Source organism: Salvelinus alpinus, chromosome 2, assembly GCF_045679555.1.
Source record: "Salvelinus alpinus chromosome 2, SLU_Salpinus.1, whole genome shotgun sequence".
Taxonomy (NCBI): Eukaryota; Metazoa; Chordata; class Actinopteri; order Salmoniformes; family Salmonidae; genus Salvelinus; species Salvelinus alpinus.
In genome coordinates, this window is record NC_092087.1 from 97179892 (window position 1) to 97195134 (window position 15243).

Consider the following 15243-nt stretch of genomic DNA (forward strand, 5'->3'; position numbering starts at 1 on the left):
CCATATACCCTCCACATCTCTCCCCTTATACCCTCCACATCTCTCCCCTTATACCCTCCACATCTCTCCCCTTATACCCCCCACATCTCTCCCCATATACCCTCTACATCTCTCCCCATATACCCTCCACATCTCTCCCCTTATACCCTCCACATCTCTCCCCTTATACCCTCCACATCTCTCCCCTTATACCCTCTACATCTCTCCCCATATACCCTCCACATCTCTCCCCTTACACCCTCCACATCTCTCCCCATATACCCTCCACATCTCTCCCCATATACCCTCCTCATCTCTCCCCATATACCCTCCTCATCTCTCCCCTTATACCCTCCACATCTCTCCCCATATACCCTCCACATCTCTCCCCATATACCCTCCACATCTCTCCCCTTATACCCTCCACATCTCTCCCCATATACCACTCCTCATCTCTCTCCTTATACCCCCCACATCTCTCCCCTTATACCCTCTACATCTCTCCCCATATACCCTCCAAATCTCTCCCCATATACCCCCCACATCTCTCCCCATATACCCTCTACATCTCTCCCTATATACCCTCCACATCTCTCCCCTTATACCCTCCACATCTCTCCCCTTATACCCTCCACATCTCTCCCCTTATACCCCCCACATCTCTCCCCATATACCCTCTACATCTCTCCCCATATACCCTCCACATCTCTCCCCTTATACCCTCCACATCTCTCCCCTTATACCCTCTACATCTCTCCCCATATACCCTCCACATCTCTCCCCTTACACCCTCCACATCTCTCCCCATGTACCCTCCACATCTCTCCCCATATACCCTCCTCATCTCTCCCCTTACACCCTCCACATCTCTCCCCATATACCCTCCACATCTCTCCCCATATACCCTCCACATCTCTCCCCATATACCCTCCACATCTCTTCCCATATACCCTCCTCATCTCTTCCCATATACCCTCCACATCTCTCCCCAAATACCTTCACATCTCTCCCCATATACCCCCAAATCTCTCCCCATATACCCTCCTCATCTCTTCCCATATACCCCCCACATCTCTCCCCATATACCCTCCAAATCTCTCCCCATATACCCTCCACATCTCTCCCCAAACACCCTCCTCATCTCTCCCCTTACACCCTCCACATCTCTCCCCATATACCCTCCACATCTCTCCCCATATACCCTCCACATCTCTCCCCATATACCCTCCACATCTCTTCCCATATACCCTCCTCATCTCTCCCAAAATACCCTCCTCATCTCTCCCCATATACCCTCCACATCTCTTCTTACCGTCCCCCTCCCCATATACCCTCCACATCTCTTCTTACCGTCCCCCTCCCCATACACCCTCCACATCTCCTCTTACCATCCCCTCCCCCATGTACCCTCCAAATCTCTCCCAATATACCACTCCTCATCTCTCCCCTTTTACCCTCAACATCTCTCCCCATATACCCTCCAAATCTCTCCCAATATACCACTCCTCATCTCTCCCCTTTTACCCTCCTCATCTCTCCCCATATACCCTCCACATCTCTCCCCTTACACCCTCCACATCTCTCCCCATATACCCTCCACATCTCTCCCCATATACCCCCCACATCTCTCCCCATATACCCTCTACATCTCTCCCCATATACCCTCCACATCTCTCCCCATATACCCCCCACATTTCTCCCCTTATACCCTCCACATCTCTCCCCATATACCCTCCACATCTCTCCCCATATACCCTCCACATCTCTCCCCATATACCCTCCACATCTCTCCCCTTATACCCTCTACATCTCTCCCCATATACCCTCCTCATCTCTCCCCTTACACCCTCCACATCTCTCCCCATATACCCTCCACATCTCTCCCCATATACCCTCCACATCTCTCCCCATATACCCTCCACATCTCTTCCCATATACCCTCCTCATCTCTCCCAAAATACCCTCCTCATCTCTCCCCGTATACCCTCCACATCTCTTCCAACCATCCCCCTCCCCCATATACCCTCCACATCTCTTCTTACCGTCCCCCTCCCCATATACCCTCCACATCTCTTCTTACCGTCCCCCTCCCCCATATACCCTCCACATCTCTTCTTACCGTCCCCCTCCCCATATACCCTCCACATCTCTTCTTACCGTCCCCCTCCCCCATGTAGCCTCCACATCTCTTCTTACCGCCCCCCTCCCCATACACCCTCCACATCTCTTCTTACCGCCCCCCTCCCCATACACCCTCCACATCTCCTCTTACCATCCCCTCCCCCATGTACCCTCCAAATCTCTCCCAATATACCACTCCTCATCTCTCCCCTTTTACCCTCAACATCTCTCCCCATATACCCTCCAAATCTCTCCCAATATACCACTCCTCATCTCTCCCCTTTTACCCTCCTCATCTCTCCCCATATACCCTCCACATCTCTCCCCTTACACCCTCCACATCTCTCCCCATATACCCTCCACATCTCTCCCCATATACCCTCTACATCTCTCCCCATATACCCTCCACACCTCTCCCCTTATACCCTCCACATCTCTCCCCATATACCCTCCACATCTCTCCCCTTATACCCTCCACATCTCTCCCCATATACCCTCCACATCTCTCCCCATATACCCCCCACATCTCTCCCCATATACCCTCTACATCTCTCCCCATATACCCTCCACATCTCTCCCCATATACCCCCCACATCTCTCCCCTTATACCCTCCACATCTCTCCCCATATACCCTCCACATCTCTCCCCATATACCCTCCACATCTCTCCCCATATACCCTCCACATCTCTCCCCTTATACCCTCTACATCTCTCCCCATATACCCTCCACATCTCTCCCCATATACCCCCCACATCTCTCCCCATATACCCTCTACATCTCTCCCCATATACCCTCCACATCTCTCCCCATATACCCTCCACATCTCTCCCCTTATACCCTCCACATCTCTCCCCTTATACCCTCCACATCTCTCCCCATATACCACTCCTCATCTCTCTCCTTATACCCCCCACATCTCTCCCCTTATACCCTCCTCATCTCTCCCCACATACCCCCCACATCTCTCCCCATATACCCTCTACATCTTTCCCCATATACCCTCCACATCTCTCCCCATATACCACTCCTCATCTCTCTCCATATACCCTCCACATCTCTCCCCTTATACCCTCCACATCTCTCCCCTTATACCACTCCACATCTCTCCCCTTAGACCCTCCACATTTCTCCCCATATACCCTCTACATCTCTCCCCATATACCCTCCACATCTCTCCCCATATACCCTCCACATCTCTCCCCTTATACCCTCCACATCTCTCCCCATATACCCTCCACATCTCTCCCCATATACCCTCCACATCTCTCCCCATATACCCTCCACATCTCTCCCCATATACCCTCCACATCTCTCCCCATATACCCTCCACATCTCTCCCCATATACCCTCCACATCTCTCCCCTTATACCCTCCACATCTCTCCCCATATACCACATACTGGTAGGTAGTCTACATCTCTAACATACTGGTAGGTAGTCTACACATCTATCATACTGGTAGGTAGTCTACACCTCTAACATACTGGTAGGTAGTCTACACCTCTAACATACTGGTAGGTAGTCTACACCTCTAACATACTGGTAGGTAGTCTACACCTCTAACATACTGGTCTGGAGTCTAAACCTCTAACATACTGGTAGGTAGACTACATCTCTAACATACTGGTAGGTAGTCTACATCTCTAACATACTGGTAGGTAGTCTACACCTCTAACATACTGGTAGGTAGTCTACATCTCTAACATACTGGTAGGTAGTCTACACCTCTAACATACTGGTAGGTAGTCTACATCTCTAACATACTGGTAGGTAGTCTACATCTCTAACATACTGGTAGATAGTCTACACCTCTAACATACTGGTAGGTAGTCTACATCTCTAACATACTGGTAGGTAGTCTACACCTCTAACATACTGGTAGGTAGTCTACATCTCTAACATACTGGTAGATAGTCTACACCTCTAACATACTGGTAGGTAGTCTACATCTCTACCATACTGGTAGGTAGTCTACATCTCTAACATACTGGTAGGTAGTCTACATCTCTAACATACTGGTAGGTAGTCTACATCTCTAACATACTGGTAGGTAGTCTACATCTCTAACCTACTGGTAGGTAGTCTACATCTCTAACATACTGGTAGGTAGTCTACACCTCTAACATACTGGTAGGTAGTCTACATCTCTAACATACTGGTAGGTAGTCTACACCTCTAACATACTGGTAGGTAGTCTACACCTCTAACATACTGGTAGGTAGTCTACATCTCTAACATACTGGTAGGTAGTCTACATCTCTAACCTACTGGTAGGTAGTCTACATCTCTAACATACTGGTAGGTAGTCTACATCTCTAACCTACTGGTAGGTAGTCTACACCTCTAACATACTGGTAGGTGGTCTACATCTCTAACATACTGGTAGGTAGTCTACATCTCTAACCTACTGGTAGGTAGTCTACATCTCTAACCTACTGGTAGGTAGTCTACATCTCTAACATACTGGTAGGTAGTCTACATCTCTAACCTACTGGTAGGTAGTCTACATCTCTAACATACTGGTAGGTAGTCTACATCTCTAACCTACTGGTAGGTAGTCTACATCTCTAACATACTGGTAGATAGTCTACACCTCTAACATACTGGTAGGTAGTCTACATCTCTAACATACTGGTAGATAGTCTACACCTCTAACATACTGGTAGGTAGTCTACATCTCTAACATACTGGTAGGTAGTCTACACCTCTAACATACTGGTAGGTAGTCTACATCTCTAACATACTGGTAGGTAGTCTACACCTCTAACATACTGGTAGGTAGTCTACATCTCTAACATACTGGTAGGTAGTCTACATCTCTAACATACTGGTAGGTAGTCTACACCTCTAACATACTGGTAGGTAGTCTACATCTCTAACATACTGGTAGGTAGTCTACACCTCTAACATACTGGTAGGTAGTCTACATCTCTAACATACTGGTAGGTAGTCTACACCTCTAACATACTGGTAGGTAGTCTACACCTCTAACATACTGGTAGGTAGTCTACATCTCTAACATACTGGTAGGTAGTCTACACCTCTAACTACCTGGTAGGTAGTCTACACCTCTAACATACTGGTAGGTAGTCTACATCTCTAACATACTGGTAGGTAGTCTACATCTCTAACATACTGGTAGGTAGTCTACATCTCTAACATACTGGTAGGTAGTCTACACCTCTAACATACTGGTAGGTAGTCTACATCTCTAACATACTGGTAGGTAGTCTACATCTCTAACATACTGGTAGGTAGTCTACATCTCTAACATACTGGTAGGTAGTCTACACCTCTAACATACTGGTAGGTAGTCTACATCTCTAACATACTGGTAGGTAGTCTACACCTCTAACATACTGGTAGGTAGTCTACACCTCTAACATACTGGTAGGTAGTCTACATCTCTAACATACTGGTAGGTAGTCTACATCTCTAACATACTGGTAGGTAGTCTACACCTCTAACATACTGGTAGGTAGTCTACATCTCTAACATACTGGTAGGTAGTCTACATCTCTAACATACTGGTAGGTAGTCTACATCTCTAACATACTGGTAGGTAGTCTACATCTCTAACATACTGGTAGGTAGTCTACACCTCTAACATACTGGTAGAATATGGCTCATCATTCCATTCCAGTTTGGTAAATGATTGAACACCCTGTTATAACAGCTGGTATGTAGACACTATGTAGCGTGTAAGAACATATTACATATGTTGTAATGCAGTCTGTGTAATAGCAGGTGTTATTAACAGTTGACATTAGAGCCTATGACAACAGTATGAACTGTCATCTAACACCCGTTATAACTCGTTTTATGACATCTTATGCCATTTCTCATAACTATTTAAAAACCACTTATGACAGCTTATGACACATGTTAACATGTGTTATATACCTGTTATAAAGACTTTATGAATGCATGAATAAGGACACCGACAGTAAAGTGTACCAATCTCGCTCTCTGTCTCTGTCTCTCTGTCTCTGTCTCTGTCTCTCTCTCTGTCCTCTCTCTCTCTCTCTCTGTCTCTCCTCTCTCGCCTCTCTCCTCTCTCTCCTCTCAATTCAATTCAATTCAAGGGGCTTTATTGACATGGGAAACATGTGTTAACATTGCCAAAGCAAGTGAGGTAGGTAATATACAAAAGTCAAATAAACAATAAAAATGAACAGTAAACATTACACATACAGAAGTTTCAAAACAATAAAGACATTACAAATGTCATATTATATATATGCAGTGTTGTAACAATGTACAAATGGTTAAAGCACACAAGTTAAAATAAATAAACATAAATATGGGTTGTATTTACAGTGGTGTTTGTTCTTCACTGGTTGCCCTTTTCTTGTGGCAACAGGTCACAAATCTTGCTGCTGTGATGGCACACTGTGGAATTTCACCCAGTAGATATGGGAGTTTATCAAAATTGGATTTGTTTTCGAATTCTTTGTGGATCTGTGTAATCTGAGGGAAATATGTCTCTCTAATATGGTCATACATTGGGCAGGAGGTTAGGAAGTGCAGCTCAGTTTCCACCTCATTTTGTGGGCAGTGTGCACATAGCCTGTCTTCTCTTGAGAGCCATGTCTGCCTACGGCGGCCTTTCTCAATAGCAAGGCTATGCTCACTGAGTCTGTACATAGTCAAAGCTTTCCTTAAGTTTGGGTCAGTCACAGTGGTCAGGTATTCTGCCACTGTGTACTCTCTGTTTAGGGCCAAATAGCATTCTAGTTTGCTCTGTTTTTTTGTTAATTCTTTCCAATGTGTCAAGTAATTATCTTTTTGTTTTCTCATGATTTGGTTGGGTCTAATTGTGCTGTTGTCCTGGGGCTCTGTGGGGTGTGTTTGTGTTTGTGAACAGAGCCCTAGGACCAGCTTGCTTAGGGGACTCTTCTCCAGGTTCATCTCTCTGTAGGTGATGGCTTTGTTATGGAAGGTTTGGGAATCGCTTCCTTTTAGGTGGTTGTAGAATTTAACGGCTCTTTTCTGGATTTTGATAATTAGTGGGTATCGGCCTAATTCTGCTCTGCATGCATTATTTGGTGTTCTACGTTGTACACGGAGGATATTTTTGCAGAATTCTGCATGCAGAGTCTCAATTTGGTGTTTGTCCCATTTTGTGAAATCTTGGTTGGTGAGCGGACCCCAGACCTCACAACCATAAAGGGCAATGGGCTCTATGACTGATTCAAGTATTTTTAGCCAGATCCTAATTGGTATGTTGAAATTTATGTTCCTTTTGATGGCATAGAAGGCCCTTCTTGCCTTGTCTCTCAGATCGTTCACTGCTTTGTGGAAGTTACCTGTGGTGCTGATGTTTAGGCCGAGGTATGTATAGTTTTTTGTGTGCTCTAGGGCAACGGTGTCTAGATGGAATTTGTGGTCCTGGTGACTGGACCTTTTTTGGAACACCATTATTTTGGTCTTACTGAGATTTACTGTCAGGGCCCAGGTCTGACAGAATCTGTGCAGAAGATCTAGGTGCTGCTGTAGGCCCTCCTTGGTTGGTGACAGAAGCACCAGATCATCAGCAAACAGTAGACATTTGACTTCGGATTCTAGTAGGGTGAGACCGGGTGCTGCAGACTGTTCTAGTGCCCGCGCCAATTCGTTGATATATATGTTGAAGAGGGTGGGGCTTAAGCTGCATCCCTGTCTCACCCCACGACCCTGTGTGAAGAAATGTGTGTGTTTTTTGCCAATTTTAACCGCACACTTGTTGTTTGTGTACATGGATTTTATAATGTCGTCTCTCTATCTCTCCTCTCTCTCTGTCTCTCCTCTCTCCTCTCTCTCCTCTCTCCTCTCTCTCTCTCTCTCTCTCTCTCTCTCTGTCTCTCTCTCCTCTCTCTCTCCTCTCTATCTCTCCTCTCTCTCTGTCGCTCCTCTCTCCTCTCTCTCTCTCTCTCTCTCTCACTCTCTCTCTCTCTCTCTCTCTCTCTCTCTCTCTCTCTCTCTCTCTCTCTGTCCTCTCGGTCTCTCTCTCCTCTTTCTCCTCTCTCTCTCTCTCTCTCTCTCTCTGTCTCTCTCTCCTCTATCTCTCCTCTCTCTCTTTCTTTCTCTATCTCCTCTCTCTCTCCTCTCTGTCTCTTTCTCTCTCCCTCTCCTCTCTCTCTCCTCTCTCTCTCCTCTCTCTCCTCTCCCTCTCTCTCTCCTCTCTCTCTTTCTTTCTCTGTCTCCTCTCTTTCTCTAGGTGTGGTCTATGGATGGTTACTATAAGGGGAGGCGTGTGTTAGAGTACAGGACCATGGGAGACTTCACTAGAGGACAGAATTTTGTTCAGCACATCTTACCTCACCCCTGGGCCGGGACAGGTCATGTGGTCTACAACGGATCACTGTACTACAACAAACACCAGAGCAACATACTGGTATGTTACACTACACACACACACACATACACACACACATGTGCAGACCGGCGTTAGGTGTAGGACAGGGGGACAGAGAGAGAGGGGTGACAGGAGTCAAGGAGAGAGGAGACAGTGGAGACAGGGACACAGAAGATGGGCCAGTGTGTATGTCCCCCTGACTCCCCTCTCTCTGTGTCCCCCTGTCTCCCCTCTCTCTGTGTCCCCCTGTCTCCCCTCTCTCTGTGTCCCCCTGCCTCCCCTCTCTCTGTGTCCCCCTGTCTCCCCTCTATCTGTGTCCCCCTGTCTCCCCTCTCTCTGTGTCCCCCTGCCTCCCCTCTCTCTGTGTCCCCCTGACTCCCCTCTCTCTATGTCCCCCTGTCTCCCCTCTATCTGTGTCCCCCTGTCTCCCCTCTCTCTGTGTCCCCCTGTCTCCCCTCGCTCTATGTCCCCCTGTCTCCCCTCTCTCTGTGTCCCCCTGTCTCCCCTCTCTCTGTGTCCCCCTGCCTCCCCTCTATCTGTGTCCCCCTGTCTCCCCTCTCTCTGTGTCCCCCTGTCTCCCCTCTCTCTGTGTCCCCCTGCCTCCCCTCTATCTGTGTCCCCCTGTCTCCCCTCTCTCTGTGTCCCCCTGTCTCCCCTCTCTCTGTCCCCCTGCCTCCCCTCTCTCTGTGTCACCCTGCCTCCCCTCTCTCTGTGTCCCCCTGTCTCCCCTCTCTCTGTGTCCCCCTGTCTCCCCTCTCTCTGTGTCCCCCTGCCTCCCCTCTCTCTGTGTCCCCCTGTCTCCCCTCTCTCTGTGTCCCCCTGCCTCCCCTCTCTCTGTGTCACCCTGCCTCCCCTCTCTCTGTGTCACCCTGCCTCCCCTCTCTCTGTGTCACCCTGCCTCCCCTCTCTCTGTGTCACCCTGCCTCCCCTCTCTCTGTGTCACCCTGCCTCCCCTCTCTCTGTGTCCCCCTGTCTCCCCTCTCTCTGTGTCCCCCTGCCTCCCCTCTCTCTGTGTCCCCCTGTCTCCCCTCTCTCTGTGTCCCCCTGTCTCCCCTCTCTCTGTGTCCCCCTGTCTCCCCTCTCTCTGTCCCCCTGCCTCCCCTCTCTCTGTGTCACCCTGCCTCCCCTCTCTCTGTGTCACCCTGCCTCCCCTCTCTCTGTGTCACCCTGCCTCCCCTCTCTCTGTGTCACCCTGCCTCCCCTCTCTCTGTGTCCCCCTGCCTCCCCTCTATCTGTGTCCCCCTGCCTCCCCTCTCTCTGTGTCCACCTGTCTCCGCTTTCTCTCTATGTCTCTCCTGAACTCTATGTCTCTCTCTGTCCACCTGTCCTTTCTCTGACCCCCTGTCCTCTCTCTGTCACCCTGTCCTCTCTCTGACCCCCTGTCCTCTCTCTGACCCCCTGTCCTCTCTCTGACCCCCTGTCCTCTCTCTGTCCCCCTGTCCTCTCTCTGTCCCCCTGTCCCCTCTCTCTGTCCCCCTGTCCTCTCTCTGTCACCCTGTCCTCTCTCTCTGTCTCCCTGTCCTCTCTCTGTCCCCCTGTCCTCTCTCTGTCACCCTGTCCTCTCTCTCTGTCCCCCTGTCCTCTCTCTGTCTCCCTGTCCTCTCTCTGACCCCTTGTCCTCTCTCTGTCTCCCTGTCCTCTCTCTGACCCCCTGTCCCGTAGGTGCAGTACCACTTCCGTTCCCGTACCGTGGTGCTCCAGAGGAGTCTGAGTGGAGCGGGTTACAACAACACCTTCCCCTACAGCTGGGGGGGGTCTTCTGATATCGACCTGATGGCTGATGAGACCGGCTTCTGGGCAGTCTACACCTCCATACCTAACGCTGGGAACATACTGGTAGGTAGTCTACACCTCCATACCTAACGCTGGGAACATACTGGTAGGTAGTCTACATCTCTAACATACTGGTAGGTAGTCTACACCTCTAACATACTGGTAGGTAGTCTACATCTCTAACATACTGGTAGGTAGTCTACACCTCTAACATACTGGTAGGTAGTCTGCATCTCTAACATACTGGTAGGTAGTCTACATCTCTAACATACTGGTAGGTAGTCTACACCTCTATCATACTGGTAGGTAGTCTACATCTCTAACATACTGGTAGGTGGTCTACATCTCTAACATACTGGTAGGTAGTCTACACCTCTAACATACTGGTAGGTAGTCTACACCTCTAACATACTGGTAGGTAGTCTACACCTCTAACATACTGGTAGGTAGTCTACATCTCTAACATACTGGTAGGTAGTCTACACCTCTAACATACTGGTAGGTAGTCTACACCTCTAACATACTGGTAGGTAGTCTACATCTCTAACCTACTGGTAGGTAGTCTACATCTCTAACATACTGGTAGGTAGTCTACACCTCTAACATACTGGTAGGTAGTCTACACCTCTAACATACTGGTAGGTAGTCTACACCTCTAACATACTGGTAGATAGTCTACATCTCTAACATACTGGTAGGTGGTCTACATCTCTAACATACTGGTAGGTAGTCTACACCTCTAACATACTGGTAGGTAGTCTACACCTCTAACATACTGGTAGGTAGTCTACACCTCTAACATACTGGTAGGTAGTCTACATCTCTAACATACTGGTAGGTAGTCTACACCTCTAACATACTGGTAGGTAGTCTACACCTCTAACTACCTGGTAGGTAGTCTACACCTCTAACATACTGGTAGGTAGTCTACACCTCTAACATACTGGTAGGTAGTCTACATCTCTAACATACTGGTAGGTAGTCTACATCTCTAACATACTGGTAGGTAGTCTACATCTCTAACATACTGGTAGGTAGTCTACACCTCTAACTACCTGGTAGGTAGTCTACACCTCTAACATACTGGTAGGTAGTCTACATCTCTAACATACTGGTAGGTAGTCTACATCTCTAACATACTGGTAGGTAGTCTACACCTCTAACATACTGGTAGGTAGTCTACACCTCTCTACCTGGTAGGTAGTCTACACCTCTAACATACTGGTAGGGAGGATGTGTGTGTGTCAAAGGTCACATCTCTCTCTCGCTCCTTTATCTCGCTTCCTCTCCCCCTCCCTCCCTCCCTCCCTCCCTCCCTCCCTCCCTCCCTCCCTCCCTCCCTCCCTCACCCCTTCCTTCCCTCCCTCCCTCTCTTCTTCACCCCTTCCCTCTCTCCCTCACCCCTTCCCTCCCTCCCTCTCTCCCTCACCCCTTCCCTCTATAACTCCCCCCCTCCCTCCCTCCCTCCCTCCAGGTCAGTCGGTTGGACCCTCGTTCTCTCGACATTCTCCAGAGTTGGGACACAGGGTTTCCTAAACGCAGTGCAGGGGAGACCTTCATGATCTGTGGTACCCTGTACGTCACCAACTCCCATCTGGCCGGAGCCAAGGTCCACTTTGCTTACCACACCAACTCCTCCAGCTACGAGTACACAGACATCCCCTTCCACAACCAGTACTCTCACATCTCCATGATGGACTACAACCCCAGAGAGAGGGCCCTCTACACATGGAACAATGGACATCAGGTCATCTATAATGTGACCCTGTTTCATGTTATACAGAGCGATGGATAGAGGAGGAGGAGGAGGAGGAGGAGGGAGAGGAGAGGAGAGGAGAGAGACTGACGGACTATATCTCTATACAGAGAGAGGAGGAGAAGGAGGAGGAGGAAGAGGAGGGAGAGGAGAGGAGAGAGACTGATGCACTATATCTCTATACAGCGTGAGGAGAGGAGGAGGAGGAGGAGAGGAGGAGGAGGAGGAGGAGGAGGAGGGGAGGAGGGAGAGGAGAGGAGAGAGACTGACGGACTATATCTCTATACAGAGAGAGGAGGAGAAGGAGGAGGAGGAGGAGGAAGAGGAGGGAGAGGAGAGGAGAGAGACTGATGGACTATATCTCTATACAGAGAGAGGAGGAGGAGGAGGAGGAGGAGGAGGAGGAGGAGGGAGAGGAGAGGAGAGAGACTGACGGACTATATCTCTATACAGAGAGGAGAGGAGGAGGAGGAGGAGGAGGAGGAGGAGGAGGAGGGGAGGAAGAGAAGGAAATTAAGAGGAGTGGGAGAGGAGTGGGTGAGAGACTGATGACTATATCATGAGAGGAAGAGGAGGAAGAAGAGGAGGAGGAGAAGGAGGACTGATGGACTCTATCTATAGAGAGAGAGAGGGAGAAGGAGGACTGATGGACTCTATCTATAGAGAGAGAGAGAGGAGGAGGAGAAGGAGGACTGATGGACTCTATCTATAGAGAGAGAGAGAGGAGGAGGAGGAGGACTGATGGACTCTATCTATAGAGAGAGAGAGGAGGAGGAGAAGGAGGACTGGTGGACTCTATCTATAGAGAGAGAGAGGAGGAGGAGAAGGAGGACTGATGGACTCTATCTATAGAGAGAGAGAGAGGAGGAGGAGGAGGACTGATGGACTCTATCTATAGAGAGAGAGAGAGGAGGAGGAGGAGGACTGGTGGACTCTATCTATAGAGAGAGAGAGGAGGAGGAGAAGGAGGACTGATGGACTCTATCTATAGAGAGAGAGAGGAGGAGGAGAAGGAGGACTGATGGACTCTATCTATAGAGAGAGAGAAAAGGAGAAGGAGGACTGGTGGACTCTATCTATAGAGAGAGAGAGGAGGAGCAGAAGGAGGACTGATGGACTCTATCTATAGAGAGAGGAGGAGGAGAAGGAGGACTGATGGACTCTATCTATAGAGAGAGGAGGAGGAGAAGGAGGACTGATGGACTCTATCTATAGAGAGAGAGAGGAGGAGAAGGAGGACTGATGGACTCTATCTATAGAGAGAGAGAGGAGGAGAAGGAGGACTGATGGACTCTATCTATAGAGAGAGAGAGGAGGAGAAGGAGGACTGATGGACTCTATCTATAGAGAGAGGAGGAGGAGAAGGAGGACTGATGGACTCTATCTATAGGAGAGAGGAGGAGGAGAAGGAGGACTGATGGACTCTATCTATAGGGAGAGAGAGGAGGAGGAGAAGGAGGACTGATACAGAGAGAGAGCCTGTATCTGGGACAGTTGGTGGTTGTGGAGAAAAGAATGAGACACAGAAGTTGAATACAGTGTACTATTTTATGACCAGAACCCAAAGTAGTGCACTATATAAGGAATAGGGCTCTGATCTAAAGTAGTGCACTATATAGGGAATAGGGCTCTGGTCTAAAGTAGTGCACTATATAGGGAATAGGGCTCTGGTCTAATGTAGTGCACTATATAGGGAATAGGGCTCTGGTCTAAAGTAGTGCACTATATAGGGAATAGGGCCCTGGTCTATAGTAGTGTACTATATGGGGAATAGGGCGTCATTTGGGCCTCTATATAATATTGATGATGTGTTGAGAGAGACAGCATGGTTCTTTATGTTAAAACTGAAATAAATGTTCCTGTTTACCATCTAACAGTCTAATGTTGTTTCTGGAACAGAGGAGAGGAAAGGAGAGGAGAGGAGAGGAGAGGAGAGGAGAGGAGAGGAGAGGAGAGGAGAGGAGAGGAGAGGAGAGGAGAGGAGAGGAGAGGCGAGGAGGAGGAGAGGAGGAGGAGAGGAGGAGATGTATAGCCAAATAAACAAAGAAAATAAAGATGTGAACAAACAGTCTGAAAGAGTCTAAAAAAAGGGAAAGCATGGGAGTGTGTGTGTGTGTGTGTGTGTGTGTGTGTGTGTGTGTGTGTGTGTGCGTGTGTGTGTGTGTGTGTGTGTGTGTGTGTGTGTGTGTGTGTGTGTGTGTGTGTGTGTGTGTGTGTGTGTGTGTGTGTGTGTGTGTGTGTGTGTGTGTGTGTGTGTGTGTGTGTGTGTGTGTGTGTGTGTGTGCGTGCGTGCGTGTGTGGCATTAGACTATGACTCACAATAATTGGGTCTTATTATTTCCAAGTCACGACCCCTACTGTCCTGAATCCATGATAAACACACACATAATGAACAGATTACTGAAGTAGAGTGAGATGGATGGCGGGAGGGAGGGAGGGAGGGAGGGAGGGAGGGAGGGAGGGAGGGAGGGAGGGAGGGAGGGAGGGAGGGAGAGATGACGGAGGGAGGGAGGGAGGGAGGGAGGGAGGGAGGGAGGGAGGGAGGGAGGGAGGGAGGGAGGGAGGGAGGGAGGGAGGGAGGAGGAGGCGATGAAAGGAGAGATGGACGGAGGGAGGGAGGGAGGGAGGGAGGGAGGGAGGGAGGGAGGGAGGGAGGGAGGGAGAAGGAGGCGATGAAAGGAGAGATGACGGAGGGAGGAGGAGACAAAGGGGGAGATGGCTCACCGCCCATGCGTCTGTCCTCTATTTTGTCTGCGACATTGGAATATGGTTATATTATATTGACGTTGTTGTGACGTTGGAATATGGTTATATTATATTGACGTTGTTGTGACGTTAGAATATGGTTATATTATATTGACGTTGTTGTGACGTTGGAATATGGTTATATTATATTGACGTTGTTGTGACGTTGGAATATGGTTATATTATATTGACGTTGTTTTGACAGAATATGGTTATATTATATTGAAGTTGTTGTGACGTTGGAATATGGTTATATTATATTGACATTGTTGTGACGTTGGAATATGGTTATATCATATTGACGTTGTTGTGACGTTAGAATATGGTTATATTATATTGACGTTGTTGGGACATTGGTGACAATCTCTCCTCATTCCTTCTCCTCTCTTACTTTCACAGTCTTCCTTCATTTCTACTTCTCTCTCCTCTCTTCCTCCTCTCCAGTCGTTCCCCTGTTACCCTCTATTTTTCTCTCTCCTCCTACAACCCCTCCGTCCTCCTTCTCCTCTTCTCCTCCTCCACCCTCTCTTC

General features: G+C 48.7%; 1 protein-coding gene across 2 annotated transcripts in view; it reads left to right on the forward strand.

Moving 5' to 3' along the window:
* The window catches only part of LOC139568350 (noelin-2-like), a 97584-nt gene extending 85490 nt beyond the window's left edge, over positions 1-12094 (forward strand). The window contains exons 6-8 of one of the 2 annotated variants that reach the window (XM_071390112.1): positions 8301-8477; positions 10101-10274; positions 11686-12094. In XM_071390112.1, the coding sequence (XP_071246213.1) occupies positions 8301-8477; positions 10101-10274; positions 11686-12006 (672 nt within the window). In that variant the 3' untranslated portion in view covers positions 12007-12094. The remainder of the gene's footprint in view (positions 1-8300; positions 8478-10100; positions 10275-11685) is intronic. The other variant, XM_071390111.1, reaches the window with a different exon arrangement.
* The last annotated feature ends 3149 nt before the right edge of the window (positions 12095-15243 follow it).